At 34.5% G+C, this 17336-nt stretch overlaps 1 protein-coding gene across 2 annotated transcripts in view; it reads left to right on the top strand.

Annotated features, from left to right (window-relative positions):
- Positions 1 to 3346: 3346 nt before the first annotated feature.
- Positions 3347 to 17336, top strand: part of LOC126767704 (protein pellino) — a 116650-nt gene continuing 102660 nt past the window's right edge. Inside the window, exons 1-2 of one of the 2 annotated variants that reach the window (XM_050485249.1) lie at positions 3347 to 3739; positions 4714 to 4909. In XM_050485249.1, coding sequence (XP_050341206.1) covers positions 4899 to 4909 — 11 coding nt within the window. In that variant the 5' untranslated portion in view covers positions 3347 to 3739; positions 4714 to 4898. Of the gene's footprint in view, positions 3740 to 3791; positions 3980 to 4713; positions 4910 to 17336 lie in introns of those variants that run through there. The other variant, XM_050485250.1, reaches the window with a different exon arrangement.

Below are 17336 nucleotides of genomic sequence, written 5' to 3'. Positions count from 1 at the left end.
CATTTTCTCAACAAAATATTGAAATCAATTAAATGAAACTTAAATTGAAAATGAAAACACCTCGCTCCTCTTAGTTTTGCTAGATTCGAGATGCTATGTTCGAGTTGTCCGAAAGTGTTGTGGCTGCTGATAGGGAGCGCCGGTGTTTGACGCCGAAGGTACTTTGGTCTAGGTGTGTGTGTGTGTGTCGGGTAATGGGTCTGCTCTCTTTCTGTCTTTTGGCATTTTTATGACCCTCTCATGGTTTAATTGCTTCATATTTTTTAAAGCGTTTGTCAGTTCTAATTTTCAACAAACATTCGAATATGTTTCGAATACGCTTTTGACGGATGAATGGTGCGTTTGATGCAGATGATAAATAAAAATAAACATAAAAGAAGCAGGAACTTCAAATTTAATTAAAAGTGGAAGCGAAGACATTCAAAAAGAAATCAGCTGAGAATCAGAAACTGTGCTGCAAAAAATCCAAGACTTAAACTACTATTAAGAAAGTGAGGCCTATCGGTCGAATTCCATGAGAAAAGAGAAGACGAAGCACATGTTATCTCGTCGAACCGAAAATTCTATCAGGAAGGGGGAGCAGTCGAATTCCATTAGAAAGAGAAGTTGAAACACACGATGTCTCGAGTAACAGAGATCTCTATCAGAAAGACACGTGGTCTCGAGTAAAAGAGAATTCTATCATAAAGTACGACGAGTTCTGTTAGAAAAGAGAAGTCGAAACACACGAGTAATCGAGAATTCTATCAAAAAGTACTTTGACTAGTCGAATTGCTTTAGAAAACAGAAGTTGCGATACACTTGATCTCGAAAAGCTGGAAATTATATTCGAAATAAGACAAAAACCTGAAACTTCTCTTAAAAAGAATTCAAGCGTCAAGGCCAGTCGAAAGTCAGCAAAGGCCTAGTAATTGATATCCAGAACATATTTGAGTTGGGAGGATTTTAAGGAACTCGAGTAATTCCAACTTCCAACCGAAGAAAACAGGATTTGGAAAGGCCCTTGTTTGAAGCAAAGTTTGAGAACTTCTCACCGTTTAGAAATTTGAACAGCAGATCTCATCTTTCTAGGTACAATCTTAAGACAACGGTATCGCATCTATAGTCGATGGATTGAAGTTCGCTTACTCAGTATTGAAACGTAGTAAATAGTTCTAGCGGTGGATGAGATTCAGACGAAATACACTATTACCTTTCATGAGATTGTAGACAGTATTGCATATTTTAAAAGCGTATCATTTCCGAAAACATAGTTTGCCTTGAAATCAGACGTCAAATCACTTTAGCCACGCAGATTTGGTTCAACAGTAAAAACATCATCAATTGAACTTAATCAGATTGTTATGAATACTACATCGTGTACTAAAGTCAGAAGAAATATCGTTATTCAGAAAACCTTTAGGAGTTTCTGTCGATCAAACTGTTTATATCATCTGATCAAATTTGACCCGGATTGACAAAAAAAATATACTTTTTCACATACATATGTATTTTAATACAAATATTTATTATCGTTTTTAAAACGATTAATAAAATTTCTCATAACTTTTCATAATCCTCCGTTGAGATGACTCTGAGTGCCTTAAGCGAATTTTTCTCGACTTTCGAATCATTTTTGGAGCGTCACTCGGTTGTTTATACGACAGTTTTGATGTTATATTTTTTTATTAAGGTCGTTGGTATATTGACAAGCAAAGTTTTTGCAAAAGATTCAGCCACGAGTCTAGCATTCACACGCTTTATACCCAAAACATTAACCAAAATGCACTGAGTCGATCGATAGGAGATATTGAGATCCTCTGATTGCTATCTTTCTGATGCCAACCCGACGATTTTCAAGCACTGTTTCCTTAACATTTTCAACAATTGAAACTTCACACGAACATTGAAAGAGGTTATAATAATCTCGGAAAAAAATATTTTTATTGATTCATGTACGCGCATTTTAAATGGACAAGTCCGCGTCAAAGCTGATCAGATGGCATGGTCTTTGACCCACAACCTTTCTCACGACAGTCGGGTCTACGTAAGTGGAACGGTTCCGGATTTTTTATCCAGTCGAGGACTGTCAACTCGGCAGTATTCTACCGCTACAGCAACAACAAAATATCTTTGACCCAGATCTCTCACTTCTTGGTTGCGGGTCAGTTAAATATATGTATCTTCGAACGCATTTATTTTGGTCCCTTAGAATATTCCATAAATCCCCCACAGCTTTTGTTAACCTTCAAATTTATACTCCATTAATGAGGTCTGATTTGATTAGCGTTTATATGGAATTGTTCAAAAATGTCAAGTTATTTATCAGTTGAGGCCAGGGACCCTAAATGCGCAGGAACTGACCATCTGTTATTTCAAATATTTATTTTATTTAAGATACCAAAATTCTAACCTCAAAAGTTCGTAGACTTTATAAATATGGCCTGCTACAACTTGAGGCACAGTGTGTTTATATTTGCATAATTTTGAAAATACCCCTTTCGGCTTTGCACTGAAGTATATGCATATATTTATGTATATGAATATGTTTGTTTATTAACAGTTTGCATGCGCGTACTTTTTGTTTACAAATCCTTGCCTTTATTGCATATCTGCACACCTAAAAAGCACCGAAAATCAATTTCGACAATAAGATGTTTATCAAAATAATCCAATGACTCAAAGCTTCCTCGAATTAAGTACGAAAACAAATGCATATGTACATTTGTGTGCATATCGCTTGCATATACAAAAGTGTGAAGCTACAAATCTACACGTAAATACTCAAACTCATATATATACTTCTGTGTATAAACACATTCGCGTGTGTATAATAAATCAATTAATTGTATAAACAAACTGCAATGTAGATTTATTCTGCAACACATTTTCAATTTCTTGCGTAAACAAAACGAACAAAGTGATAACAGCGGAAATGTCATGAATAATTGAAAGAGTTTTGAGCGACATCTGTAGGAACTATTTTGTAATTATTCAAATAGAGAACGTAAAAACTCGCAGAGTACGTTTATCATAAAAAAAATAATTGGAACATGTATAAGTAATATTACTGTAACTTAGTCTAGGCGTTTTTATCACGAGCTAATTGTTAATTAATTTTTTTCTGCTTGAAAAGGCATATAAATTTAAATTTTCATTTATTAAAAAAAGCCTCGCTGCAGAGTTGCTCAGACAAAGAATATCAACCGTGAAGTTTGTGTGCACTGAACACGGCCACAGCGCAATTGTCAAGTGGCGGCACAAAACGTATGGTGAAAACTTTTCCTGTTGACAGTTCAGCACACAAAGCAACAACAAAAAGTTTGTGTGGTGAAGTTACCATTCAGTCTTTAATTTTCTTCGGAGTTGTGTTAACGTGTTTTGGGGATCACTGCGTTAAAATAAAATAAAAATATAATATTTATGCATATGAAGTTCTCTTCAATTAAAATACAAACATTATAATAAATATTTCATTATAATATTAAAGCAAACGAACACGAATGTGGATTACGCGTCGCAAAGGAAGAATTGGAAATAGGTTTGCAATTCGAATTCTACATATGCCTGTGAAAAGAATTCAAAACGCAGAAAAATCGAAGCAAACAGCAAGAAAGCAGCTTTAAAACGCAGTGCACACCAATTCGGAAATGAAGTGAAAATAAAAAGAAGCGAAGCAAATAAATAGTGTGAAACAGCAAAATAGAAGCTGTTGAAGTAGAAAAGAAAAAGTGCATTCGCTATCTCATTGCAGTTTTGTGTGAGTTTTCCTGCATATATGTATATTCATATATTATTGTTGTTGCATATACCAGCATTAACTGAAGGTTTAGTGCAATTAAATTAGAATTTTCCGGTCGTGTTGGCAGTGAAATTTTTTTAAAACGTTTAATGTTTAAGTAGCAGGAGAAGTTTTTAATTTAACCAAACGAATCAAGTTTTTCCTTTTACTGAAAGAAAGAAATCGGTGTAGGCTTAAAAGTGCTAATTAAATTTAAAGGTAAAGAAAACGGTACAGGTATATGCAGAAGAAGGCACGAAAATACAGTACAATAGAATAACGCAATGCAATGCAAATAAATTCTAAAGAATGAAAATATATCTACAAAAGCATTATAGAAGTGTTCGCAAGTGGGGGTTGTACTAAATAACAGCCGAGGAAGGACAATAAAACACAAACGCTGGTGGAAACATTTTTGTCTGCTACTGTGCTGACTCCCGCAAATGTTGGTGTCGACGGTGGTGGAGGTGTTTGGTGGTGGTAGATTGGAATGGCGGCGTGAAATGAAGGCGGCTTTGATTGCGGCATTGTTGTTAATAATATTGGCTACAATGAGCTGTTTGCAAAGTGTTTAAACGAAATAAAAACATTTATCCGCATAAAGATAAATATATTTTGTTTAGTTAAAAAGTATATATAGAGATACAGGGTTTGTTCTTTATATGTATGTATGTATAATTAAAGTTTAGTTAGTTTTTGGAAATTTCTCAGTAATTTGTTTTGTTTAATAGTTTCTGTAGTTGAGGTCGTCACCAATCTTTATGGGCAAAAGCAAACGATTTAGGCTGATTGTGTTTTTATTTCATTTTATTTAACTTTTTTTTTTATTTTTTAATTTTTTTTTTATTTTATTTGACTTTTTTTATTTTATTTTACTTATAATTTTTTTTATTTTAAACCCAAAAAGCTTCAGACCCGTATAAAATTTATAAATTTTTTTTATGGATTTATAGGCTGCATTGTACACCGTCCGTTCAGTGATTTTCATTATCTACGTAGTTAATTGCAGTAATTCCGTGCTTATTAAAAATAATTCAAAATTAATTTCCGGCGCATAAAAATATTTTCAAAGCTGGATTATAATAAATCCGACGATATTGGATCTCTACAGGAAAATAATTCTGGAGTGACCAACAAAATGGTGAAACGGTAAGTTTGATTAAAAATATATTTATAAATAAAATAGAAAATAAATAAAATAGAAAATGAATTACTCTTAATAAGGCACGTTGTATATTGAAGTACGTGCTAAAGTGTGGCACTGCAATCAATCAAATGAGCGTTATTACTTAGAATTAATTTGCAGTGATGTTTAGCATATTCTACAGGAAATTGAAAACTATGTATTTATTAGTGTCTATTCACAATTAATCACTATAACATCGTTGTGCTAAACAAGTCCTGCCTTTCTATTTGTATACTTAGCCCAATTAAAGAATTATGCTTTAATACGATTGACTCAATTAGATTGCAGTTCAAATACAGCTTTATTGCATGTAACATTTTTGTATAAAATCATTTTTTATTGCCACATTCATACATTTCTACATTTATTTAGGTTAGTCAAGTAAAATTGAAACTTCTTTGAATGTCGATTTCGTTTAAATTTACAAAACACGCTTAACTTTCTTATCGCTCGAACGATATGAAATGATGTGCAATGCTAGGCTAATTGAGTGTCTGGATTTGATCATTATTCGTGCCATTGTCCGATTGTGTCAGCAGCTGGGGTCTATGTGCGATTTGTGATACTACGTCTTTAATTTATGCATTATTTGCGCATATACGAAGTAACTGTGCACTTGAGTTTTATTGTGAAATGTTAAGAAAATAATAAATAATCGTAAAGAATTGAGAGAGTCGCAATATGATTGTTTAAACTTGCAATTCTGCAAAAGTAATATTTGTTATGCAGTTAAGTGTGTAAATTTTTATTATGAAATTGGCAACTCATTGTCATTAGATGCTTGAAAATTAAGAATAATTGGCATGGCTTTGAAGCGCATATTGGTAGCTAGAGAATGAAATTTTTTGAACTCTTGGAGCAATGGTGGATAGCTAAGTGAAGCACAAGAGGCAAAATTCCGAGTTAAAAATTTAATTTCCAGAATTTAATACTAGTTTCGGAATTACGAAATAGATTTTCTTTTTTAATTAGGATTAAAAATTAAATTTTCAATTTCAAAAATCTTGGATTTGGAAAACAATTTATTTTTTAATTTAATAATAAAAATTGAAGATTGAACATTTTATTTTTGATCCCAAACATTGGATTAAAAGTTGAAAATATTTTTTTTAATTTAAAAATTGCAGTAGCAAATAAAAATTTTTTTTTCAAATTAAAACATGGAATGAAAAATATAAAAAGTAAGGAATTAACTGAAACACTATAATTAAAAGCAATTAAATATAAACAAGACAATAATAATAAATATGAGCTAAACTGTTTTAATATTTTTAAATTATAACCAAATTGGTAGTATAAAACAATGCGAAAAATTTTAATTTCTAAAACAATTATTTTTTCAGTTTGGGATTATTTTTTTATTGTTTTCCTCAATTCGTTATTTGAGTTAAAAAATTAAAAATAACCCAATTTTTGGGATCTTAATCAGGTATTTAGAATTATAAATTTTAAATATAGAAAAAAAATTAATAATAATAGAAATAAAAAAAAATATTAATTAAAAATAAGATAAAAATTATTATTTTTAAAATAAATTAATATTTAAAAATAATTTTTAGCATGAAAAAATAGTTATTTTTAATTAATTGTATATAAAAAAATAATTAATGTGTTAATTAAATGATTACTTTTAATAATATTATTGACAACATTTGTCACAGTCCTAAATTTTGCTTGCAATTATATGTATATGATTTTTTTTTTTAATTTATTTCCAATAACAATTTCTACTTAACGAAACTACATTTACTTCTTCCACATCCGATTTTCATTTTAATAATCCTTCTAAAGCCTAAAAGGCAACCATTCGAAAGCATCATTCCTCTTGAAATCCATCAAGTCCATTTGTTACCATCTCATTTGGAACATTCGGAATAAGTTTGTTTTACATGCAGTGCGTCTGCGGAAATTAACGCATGCGCTGCTGCGCCGCAATTGCAATACAATTCAACTTAATCTCAAATGCGTTTATATGCCGCTACATACATATGTACATACACACATGCAAACAAAAATATAAAATGTGTGTGTATAAGTATCATAAAAATGCATTTTGTGCATATCAGGGTGATCCTTGAAAAGAATTTAGAATTTTAGAAATTGTTTTGATTCTACAACATGGTGTCTCAAACTCTATTCAAGCCGGCGTTTGCCCTAAATCGCAATAAAAATTTATATTTATGTGTTTACTATAACTGTAATTATGTAAAAGTAGTAATGCTCGTATATTTTCTACCTGCATTTAAAGACCATCCTACCCAATACACTAAGCAATGCTACCGAGACCACGAAAATGTAGATTTGTAAGCAGCTGCTAATGTATTTTTGTTCGTCCAGAAGGAGTACACTTTATTCTATGCTGTCTTCCTTGTTTTTGACTTTAAATTTACACTCCGTGTATGCCTCAGCAGTGCGCGGCAAGCTGCAGTTGAGCACCCAAAATGACGTCTAAAGTGTGTAGGTATCCAAATGTTGCTCCAAAAGGTGGGATAAATATAGCGTACTCTTGCGTGCTCTTTTTGTTGTTTATTTTGTTTTCGTGGATTTGTTTTTTATTGCCTACTTTGTTGTTGTTTTTGCCTTTCTTTGTTGCAGCTGCTCCAACTTTTGGCTGGCGTTGTTGCCGCCGCTGCTGTTTACAAATTTCGGTGTTCTTTCTGCGGTTGATTGTGCTTGTTTTCCATTTTACTCCTCCTGAACCCGCAGAAAGAGTCGGTTGCCATTGCAATACATGCACAATTGCACCTTACTCGATTTTTATTTTGTTGAAAATGATTTTTTCTGTGTTTTTCTTCAAAAAAAATTTAATTTATTTCTTTGTTGTTCTTTCGTGTATACACACACACTTGCATATACTTATGTAGGCATCCAAACGCAGCTTGTTTTCATTTCATTCCGAAATTGTTGCAACTATATATGTATGTATGTACTTGCTTCCCTCTCCTGCCAGCGGATTAAATTATTGTCTGATCGCCTTGTTGGCCACGAAAAACGCGTCTTTTAACCCGTTTTATTCATTCATCTGCGGTTCATGTACCATACATATGCACACACACACTTACATACATACACATACAACAACAACTTTTAAGCGCTTGCTTTTGACCTATTCCATTGACGATTGCCCGCGTAAAGGCAATGAAATAATGAATTTAATGCTCATCGCATTCAATGGTTGCTTTTGTTGGCGTAATTGTTATGTGTATGGTTCCTCTCAGTTGTGGCTGAGATTTTGGTGTTTAATAATCATTGGACACGCTGCATTTATATTTAAAAATATCAAGAAAGTCATTCTTAATTAAAAACTATATAAACAGTAATCCATTTCGAGGTTCCCGTTAAATTATCTGCTCACCGAAGTGTTCTCTTAATAAATCCATTGATTGTTGCAATGTGTGGCAAGTGGCGCCGTCTTGTTGAAACCAAATGTCACCGAGATCACGAGCCTCACTCATCAAATAGTCGGTCATCATGGCGCTATAACGGTTGTTGTTGTTTTAACGGAGTATCTAATCCCCGTTAGGATGGTGAGGGTCACTTGTGTTGTGGTCGACGTCATCTAACGGGAGGCCCAAGAAACTTGCTGTTTCGACGGGGTCGGACCAGAGGGAGGAGGGTTTTAGATGAGTAGGGTTCGTAGGGCATGCAAAGAGGTGGTCAGTCGCTATAGCGGTCGCCATTGATGGTTATGTTCTCACTGGTATTCTTTTTGAAGTAATATGGACCACACCAAACCGCTGTTTTTTCTGGATGAAACGGGCAGCTCTTGAATCCCTTCAGGTTGCTCTTCCTCCCAAATGCGGCATGTTTTGCTTGTTTACGTACTCATTGAGCTAGAAATGGGTCTCATCGCTGAACAAAATTTAGCTAAAAAACTTCGGATATTATTGAAACATTTCAAAAGCCTATTGAGCGAAACGATGTCGCTTGGGAAGGTCAAACGGCTTCAATTGTCACACAAGCTGTATTTTGTACGCTATCAATTTAAGATCGCGCCGGGTCGTTCCGTACGCCGTTATATGTTAAAGTGATCCGATCTGTTTGTATGACAGTTATATGCTATAATGGTCCAATATCCGCTAGTCCAACAAATAAGCACCTCCTTAAGAAGAAAAGGACGTCTGCAAAATTTCAGATCAATATCTCAAAGACTGTAGGGCGAGTCCCGGACTTCGATTAATCGACTCGGCTTCTTATGATGATCATTTCTGTATATACAAGTAGTATATGCTTTCTAGAGACTTCGCTCTTTTCTCCTGGATGTTTCAAAACGTACAGGGTATACAAATAAGTGTTTGGAAACATGTAGGGTTATTTTATTTAAGTCCGTACTTTTCTAAGGTTTTCAAAAGAATATGAAATACACACATATAAAAATACCTCATTCAGGCGAATGCACTCAAATAGCTTCCGGCAGATCGGTCTAGGTTTTCCCCCCACATTCGTTTCAACTGTAAAAATATGACTTGCTTATAAAGCAATAAAAAGATGAGTAACATAAGCTTCCAACGTCAACTTATTCGTAATGTAGCAACAAGATTAGAAAAAACACCGACTTTTATCTACTTCCCTCGGAAATTCACATTACGCGCACTTCCTTCGGCTCAAAAGCCAACATTACGTTAGCACACTAACACTTTGCACTAATCCATAATTGTTTGTGGCAGCTGTCTGTCCATCTGACTGCCACTTTGGCTTACTTGTTAGGTGTCTTCGCTATTTCGACATCTTTTCATTCACGCCTAACTGCGAAGACCCGCTAACTGCGCATCTTTCGTTGCCCAACACCATTTGCTGCCCGAGTAACCGTGCAAATGCTATTTGCTTTGGTCGACTGTTGACCCGCGTCGTCAGCGCTAACGCTGCCGTCGCTGCTGGCTACCAAATCCACCCGAAACAGCACTGCAACGCCAACAAACTCCCGAGCCTCACACACACGCGTACACGTGGAAGCTGGCTACAAAAGTAATTGTTGTGACGGCAATGACCTGCGGTTAATCAAATCTCGGGCTTGGCGCGCACATTACTCGCAACAATCGCGTCCATCCCCATGTGGCGCGGCGCGGTGTGGTCGCGCATTTAATCTCATCTCCACCACACACAACAAGACGACAACAATAACGACAGCGGCCAGCCGATTGCTTTGTTGCGTCTCATTTGTGGCCTGTTGATTGGTAATTGAGTCTAGCACGAACGAAAGTTAGGCAGACTGCGCGACTGCAGCCCCAACTCGAGCAGCCGCGCAGCACGTAGCAGCACCGCAGCTATAACACTCATCTCCGTAAGCTTTGTGTCGGCTGGTCGGTCCGTCTGTCCGCCTGCACACCTTGTTGCTGCGCCGTTGCACTTGTTTCCATTTTTCCTACTGCACGGACAATTATTGTTACGCTGCCGCTGTGTATATGCATGTGTGTGTGAATGGCATGATTTGCACTCGTTTTCTGAAACAGTTTAATCTTTACACATTTTCGAGATGATTTGCTGATTAAATTGTTTGCTATAATCACATGCTCCACTCTCCACACTCCGGCACAGCGTTCCACTTTGCCCCACACGCTCTCTACACCGATCTCGTGGCTTGGCTTGGCTGGATTTGTAGGCTTTTGTGGTTTTGGCTTGGTTGTTTTTGTTTACTTGATAATTAGATTTGTATTACGTGCAGTCATGCACACACACACACACCCCTACTCACTCGCCTGCATTTCCAGCCGAATGTCTTGTGTTTGCTGGCGGGAGGTGTTGTTGGGTTCTGTTAGTTTATAATGGCTGATTATTTTATTTGCGTCTGAAAGTTATAAATTCAAAGGGGAATCTACATTTGACTGTTTACTTTCCGCTTTCTTGACGGGGGACCACAGAATATTCGCTGCTTAAAAAATATTTTTTTTTATCCAAGAAAAGTCTTCGACCAACAAAATAAAAAACATTTTTGAGCATTATACTTTGAAGTATTTGTTTTTTTTGTGTATTTGCAACAGAAAGCCAAAATTCCAAAGTACTCCAGTACAATAACAAAAATCGGAGATGATAGCATTGCGTTAGACAATAATTCATTGCAAATTTCGTCTTACCTAAAAAAGTTTGCCATGCCAGAGCTTGACTTGTTGACATACATAGTTTGTATGACAGGTACATACATATAATATATTCTAAAGTATTTCGGTATCGGCGGCTCCGAGAAAGAAACATTTTTTATTTAATCATTTATTATTATTTTATTTCTTTTTTTTATTAGATCTTTAAAGTTTTCTCTGGGTGTTACAAATTTGAGGGCAAACTTTAGAGGTTGCATGGGTTTCACGTCTTACAATTTTATTCAATTGTCTTTTTTTATTCTTTTGTAGTAAAACATCTTCTTAGAATCATTGTTTCTAAAATTTGTAACCCCTTTTTGAATCCCTTCTGTTAAGTTTGCAATTGTTTTGATTTACCGATTCAACTGGGTCTAGCGAATCAGTTTGGTCAATATCTTGCTCACGGGCATTTTTATAACCTCGTCAATTGTTAGCTCTTGATTGTGTGAATCTAGCAATTCTTGAACGTCATCATTTCTCTAAACTAATTGCTTGGCAATATCGACACTTTTCTATTATGCTATCGATTTGTTCAGGATCTGAAATGGTTTCTCCTTGGGTTTCAGGGTGAAAAAAATGGACACAGTTCTGGTCTAGAATAATATTTTTCCAATATTTTCACAGCATCTAAAACTTGAATTGCTCTTTAACAGAATATGTGTCTCAATGAGATTTGACCGCCTTGTGTAGTAAGCTTCAAATTATTTTCGGAGATATGAGGCTGGTTTTTTTGGTGGCAAAAATACAACTTCCACTGGATCGAAATTAATTAGAGTTGCGGGAGGATGACCTGGCGCACAAAAGACATCACACGAATGGGACTTTAAACGGCAGTTTTTCTCAAATAAAATGATGGCTTTTTCAAAAAGGAACGATCACCCACGCTTTCATCAGACTTCTGACAGGACCGCTTTAGATTTACTTTTTAAATTTGGATTTTCTGATAAGAGAGTTTTAATTTACAATAGGCTTGTCTAATCGATCCTTGGCGGCTTTAACTGGAAAAGTTTTCTCTTCACGCCCAATAAAAGTTTTTTATTTTATTCCAAAAAAGACCTGTTTCATCTACGTTGAAAATAGTTTGACTAGTGTAGCCACCTTCAAATTGTTTTGATCCTGGATAAGAGATGCAGTTTCTCTTTCAGGCAGTCGTCATTCTGTGAAAAAAATTTTTTTTCCCGTAGTTCCGGCCATTGCGACATTATTCTAGATTAATAATCTTTTTTTTTTTGGTTTCACATAAATAGGAGGGTTGAAATCATGGGTATGGTCACGTGGAAATTTTTAGAGACCCCCCACTTCGTCAGCTCATAATTTTTTAAATTTTTTACTTTTTTGGTTTTTAATTTTTTTCTGTACTCTTCTAAAATTAACAAATAACTAATAAAAAAATGGATAGTAAAAATATTAATTGCCCTTTTTTACGACACTTTATAAATTACCTGAAATTCATGCTTCTTGACCAGAATACCCCCTTAATGGATTGTCTGCGAGATGTATTTTTCCTTCATCTAATACCTAGTATGGATGCCGTGTCATAGCGGAATCGCAATAAATTGCAAAGCTGATGAGCTAACAAGGAAAGGTACCCTAGAACTGCTATCCGTAAAATGGGAGTGGGTCGGTGCTCCCGCATCCTCTTGTTTTCTTCATAAAGGGCTACATTTAGAAGTCCAGTTGCGACCTCTTTAGATCAGCCATCTAATCTAACCTAACGTAATACCTAGTTTATGCTTTTAAGGGATCGTCTCAGTATGACCCTCCGAAAAATCACTGATTTTCGCGACTTTTTTTTAATGTGAATTTATCTAATCAATCGTTCAGGTTTTTTGTCATATAAATATTTCATGACGAATACAAAATAATTTTATTTATGTTTATTTATTGTGTGTATAATAGTTAAAGAAATTGTTGAAATCACACGTACAAAAAGGTCCTGTACGATTTCCACGATTGCGACCGCAATTTTGATCTAAAACAAAAATTTCTAATTAAATTTCGTATTAATCTTTCGGAAAGTCGCTATCGAATTCGGGCCTTTTTTCGACACTTTTTCGTAGAATAACATATGAAGATTTCAAAAAAAAAAAAACCAAAAAAGCTTCCATAGCGCGTAAGCGAATGACGTTAAAAATGTTCCATTCCCACGACAGTCGGGTCTAAGTAACCGGAACAAACCCGGATTTTTATTCGGCCTCTGACTGTCGACTCGGCAGTATTCTGCCGCTACAACAACAACGTTAAAAATTTCTCTCCAAATTGGGACAAAATATCTTTGAGAGTGGAGTCGCTGTAGCGACCGTAATTATTTGAATTTCGATTTCAAAATTTGAGAGAATGTTTATTGCAGTGTATACCATCCGCAACCAAAAAAAAAATGGATTTTTCGAGATTTTTTCACACTGAGACGAACGCTTAATTAGAACACGTATTTTTTTAATTTTTCTCCGAGGGACTGCCGGAAATGCCGTCGTAATGGCCGAGTTTTGAATATTTCTCTTAAAAAATTGTTTGGAATAATAAAAAAGTTTGAATAAAATATTTAATTTTTTATTTGAAACAAAAAATTATGAAAATAGGCTGTTTTTTGCTCGACGAAATGCATGTAACCCCGTAATATATGTGTGTATAAAAATTATTCGAAAACATTGGTTTCCAGATAAACGCTAAGTCAGATCATTGAACAAAAATCAAAAAAAAAATCGGTACTAATTTAATATATATATAAAATAAAATTCTTTAGAACTCTTAATAAACGGTCAATTAAACATTGTGACACGACAATCACATACATATATTTTCTACTGTATGATTTATAAAACCCATCAATTAATTATAATTTTGTGTCACATTAAGCCAGATGCCAATAAAATTTGTATGCCAACAAATATTGCCTACATTTGAGCGCCATGAAATTAAGTGCTTTAAAGCATTTATATATTAAAATAAAATTTGGAATGAAAAGTTGGGTCCTACCGAGGGATGTTTCGAAGTAGAATTTTCAAATTTGTAATTACTAATTTGTATAAATTAATTTCAAAACTTTTTAATTCTCTCTCGCAGTACTTTTCATCATAAGACTTCTCGACTTTAAATCTGAAAATTGTATTATCATAATTATACTGAGAATTTCATGTTGGAGAGCAATCAAAGAGGACCTAATGAAATGACTCATATTTTACAATAAATTCTATGTGTTAGAGATTTCAAAACAAATGTTGCCTACATTTCGGCGCAATGAAATAAGCGTTGAGTAATTAAAACCAAAAAGTTTTCTTAAAGCTAACCCCTACTTAGAAACCCTTCATAATACCCTTATAACCCTTTAATATTGGTTGTCAAAAAAGTCTTGCGGTGTTTTCGCTAGTTGGCGCTGAAAGCGCGTAGTTCTAGTTTTATTCGTCGCATCGGGTCATGCTATACCTTTTTGGAAAGCACATTTCACGCGCTAACACGTGTTTGATTGTCGTTCGTGAGTTACATGGAGCAAAACAAAGAGAAAATACGGCATATTTTACAGTACTACTACGATAAAGGCAAAAATGCATCTCAAGCCGCCAATAAAATTTGTGCAGTTTATGGACCCGATACAGTTTCCATTTCCACCGCACAACGATGGTTTCAACGTTTTCGTTCTGGTGTAGAGGTGGTCGAAGATGCGCCACGCTCCGGAAGGCCTGTCGTCGAAAATTGTGATAAAATCGCTGAATTGGTCGAAAGAGACCGGCATAGTAGCAGCCGTAGCATCGGTCAAGAGTTGGGAATGAGTCATCAAAAATTCATTTTAATTTCAATAAAAAAAATCAATAAAAATACTGCAAAACGTTTTTGACAAACCATTATATACGAGTTTTCAAAAAAAAAAAAAAATGAAAATTAAAAAAAATAGTTGTTGAAAGCCGCAAATGGTCATTATTTTTATCTAACAATTCAAAATCTTAATAATAACCTATACTATCTGCTTGGTATATTATTATATGTATTATATGATATATACTTACAATAAATTCATATTTCTGATAAACATCAAAAATTATAGAGTCTTGGTTTTTCAAAACAATATAACCATATCTAATTTTTATTATTTTCTGAAAATGAAACCGTAAATATCTGCATACAACCTTTATATATTTACAACTTGTTTTTGTGTATACATTTATAGCCAGATTACTTATCTAGCAGATTTTATATTTTTCTCGAAAACAAAACAAATTGTTTTTTTTTGTGAATTGCACTCCTTATCGCGTTGTTCCCGCCCTCCGCGTTAGAATTAGCGCTAAAAGCGGTCTATCAACTGGGTCAATGCACTGCTCTATCTTTCAAATATGTATGCTGGAAATTGTACTTCGAAGTCACGTACAAACACACGCATACATACACACAGATAGACAGATTCGATAACGAGTGCTCTTAACCTCTGCCAGCGTTGTAGGTACATACTTGTACACCGTCTCGATGCTGACGATAAGTGCCAGTATAACAAAGGTATCCCTCGCATAAGTACATACAAACGTACATATGTATGTTTATATATAGATATATATATGTATATAGATCTGTGTACTTGCTCGCTAAACTAATCTAATCAATGAAACAATCGTCGAAAACATGCATTTTCTTTATTGAACGCCAAACTCACCGCAATGCCCCTCCTCAACGCACTTCCATGTTTTGTTTTGTATTTGACAGTTTGACTGTCGTAAGTCGTTCGTTTTTCCTTCTTCTTTGTTGTAGTTGCCGAAATTTGTTTTGGAGTTCGATGAGATGCGTCAGACAGCGGGCCACGGCTGTTCAACTCTCCAGCAAATCCCAAGCAATTTACACTTGAGCCAAGGCGGTGATTTCGTTTGAATGCTTTGTTTTTTCGGCTTACGGTTTTATTAGTGTAATTTGTGACTTAAGTTTTTCTTTTATTACTGTTGTTATTGTTGTTTTGTATAGTGAGCGCGCTCGTTGACCTGAGCAAGTGTTTCTTTGCACTAAAAGTTTCGTTGAAGAAAATAGAGAATAAACGCTTGCTTGATGTACCCAAAATATATGGGGTATATAAAGTCGCCACGTAGTTTTTAACATGCCGCAGAAATGTCGGAGACTCTATAAATTATATGCAAATTAGTCCCTCAGTTTTTGAGATATCGTTCTGAAATTTTGCATACCTCCTTTTCATACCAAGAAGTTTCGCATTTGTCGAAATCGACGGTACTGGGCTACTATAGCATATAGTCGTCATACAAACTGAAAAATCAAAATCAAGTTCTTCATTAGGATTCCTATTTATATGACAAGATATCTTCAGGAAATTTGGCATGAATTATTATGCAACCTAATGCTATAATTCCGAAAATATTGTTCAGATCGGATCGATCAAAAACAAATTCTTATATGGAAAAGTGTTTTATATGACGAGATAGCTTTACGAGATTAAGTATGAATAATTGTCTAAGAACTCGCTACAATTTTTGAAAAAATCGTTTTTATAGCATATGACGAGATCAAAAACGAATTCTTGTATGGAAAACTTTTTTGTATGACGGGATAGCTTTACGAGATTAAGCATGAATAATTGTCTAAGAACTCGCTACAATTTTTGAAAAAATCGTTCAGTTCGGACAACTATAGCATATAGCTGCCATACAAACTGACCGATCAAAAACGAATTCTTGTATGGAAAACTTTTTTATATGACGAGATAGCTTTACGAGATTAAGTATGAATAATTGTCTAAGAACTCGCTACAATTTTTGAAAAAATCGTTCAGTTCGGACAACTATAGCATATAGCTGCCATACAAACTGACCGATCAAAAACGAATTCTTGTATGGAAAACTTTTTTATATGACGAGATAGCTTTACGAGATTAAGTATGAATAATTGTCTAAGAACTCGCTACAATTTTTGAAAAAATCGTTCAGTTCGGACAACTATAGCATATAGCTGCCATACAAACTGACCGATCAAAAACGAATTCTTGTATGGAAAACTTTTTTATATGACGAGATATCTTCACGAAAGTAAACATGAATAATTGTCTAAGAATTCGCCACAATTTTTGAAAAAATTATTCAGCTCGGACAACTATATCATATAGCCGCCATACAAAACGACCAATCAAAAACGAATTCTTGTATGGAGAACTTTTTTATATGACGAGATAGCTTTACTAGCTTAAGCATGAATAATTGTCTAAGAACTCGCTACAATTTTTGAAAAACTCATTCAGATCGGACAACTATATCATATAGCTGCCATACAAATTGTCCGATCAAAAACGAATTCTTGTATGGAGAACTTTTTTATATGACGAGATAGCTTTACG

This window comes from Bactrocera neohumeralis, chromosome 2, assembly GCF_024586455.1.
Source record: "Bactrocera neohumeralis isolate Rockhampton chromosome 2, APGP_CSIRO_Bneo_wtdbg2-racon-allhic-juicebox.fasta_v2, whole genome shotgun sequence".
In the NCBI taxonomy this organism is placed as follows: Eukaryota; Metazoa; Arthropoda; class Insecta; order Diptera; family Tephritidae; genus Bactrocera; species Bactrocera neohumeralis.
The sequence above is the reverse complement of the archived record's forward strand: the minus strand, read 5'-3'. Positions and strand labels throughout refer to the sequence as shown.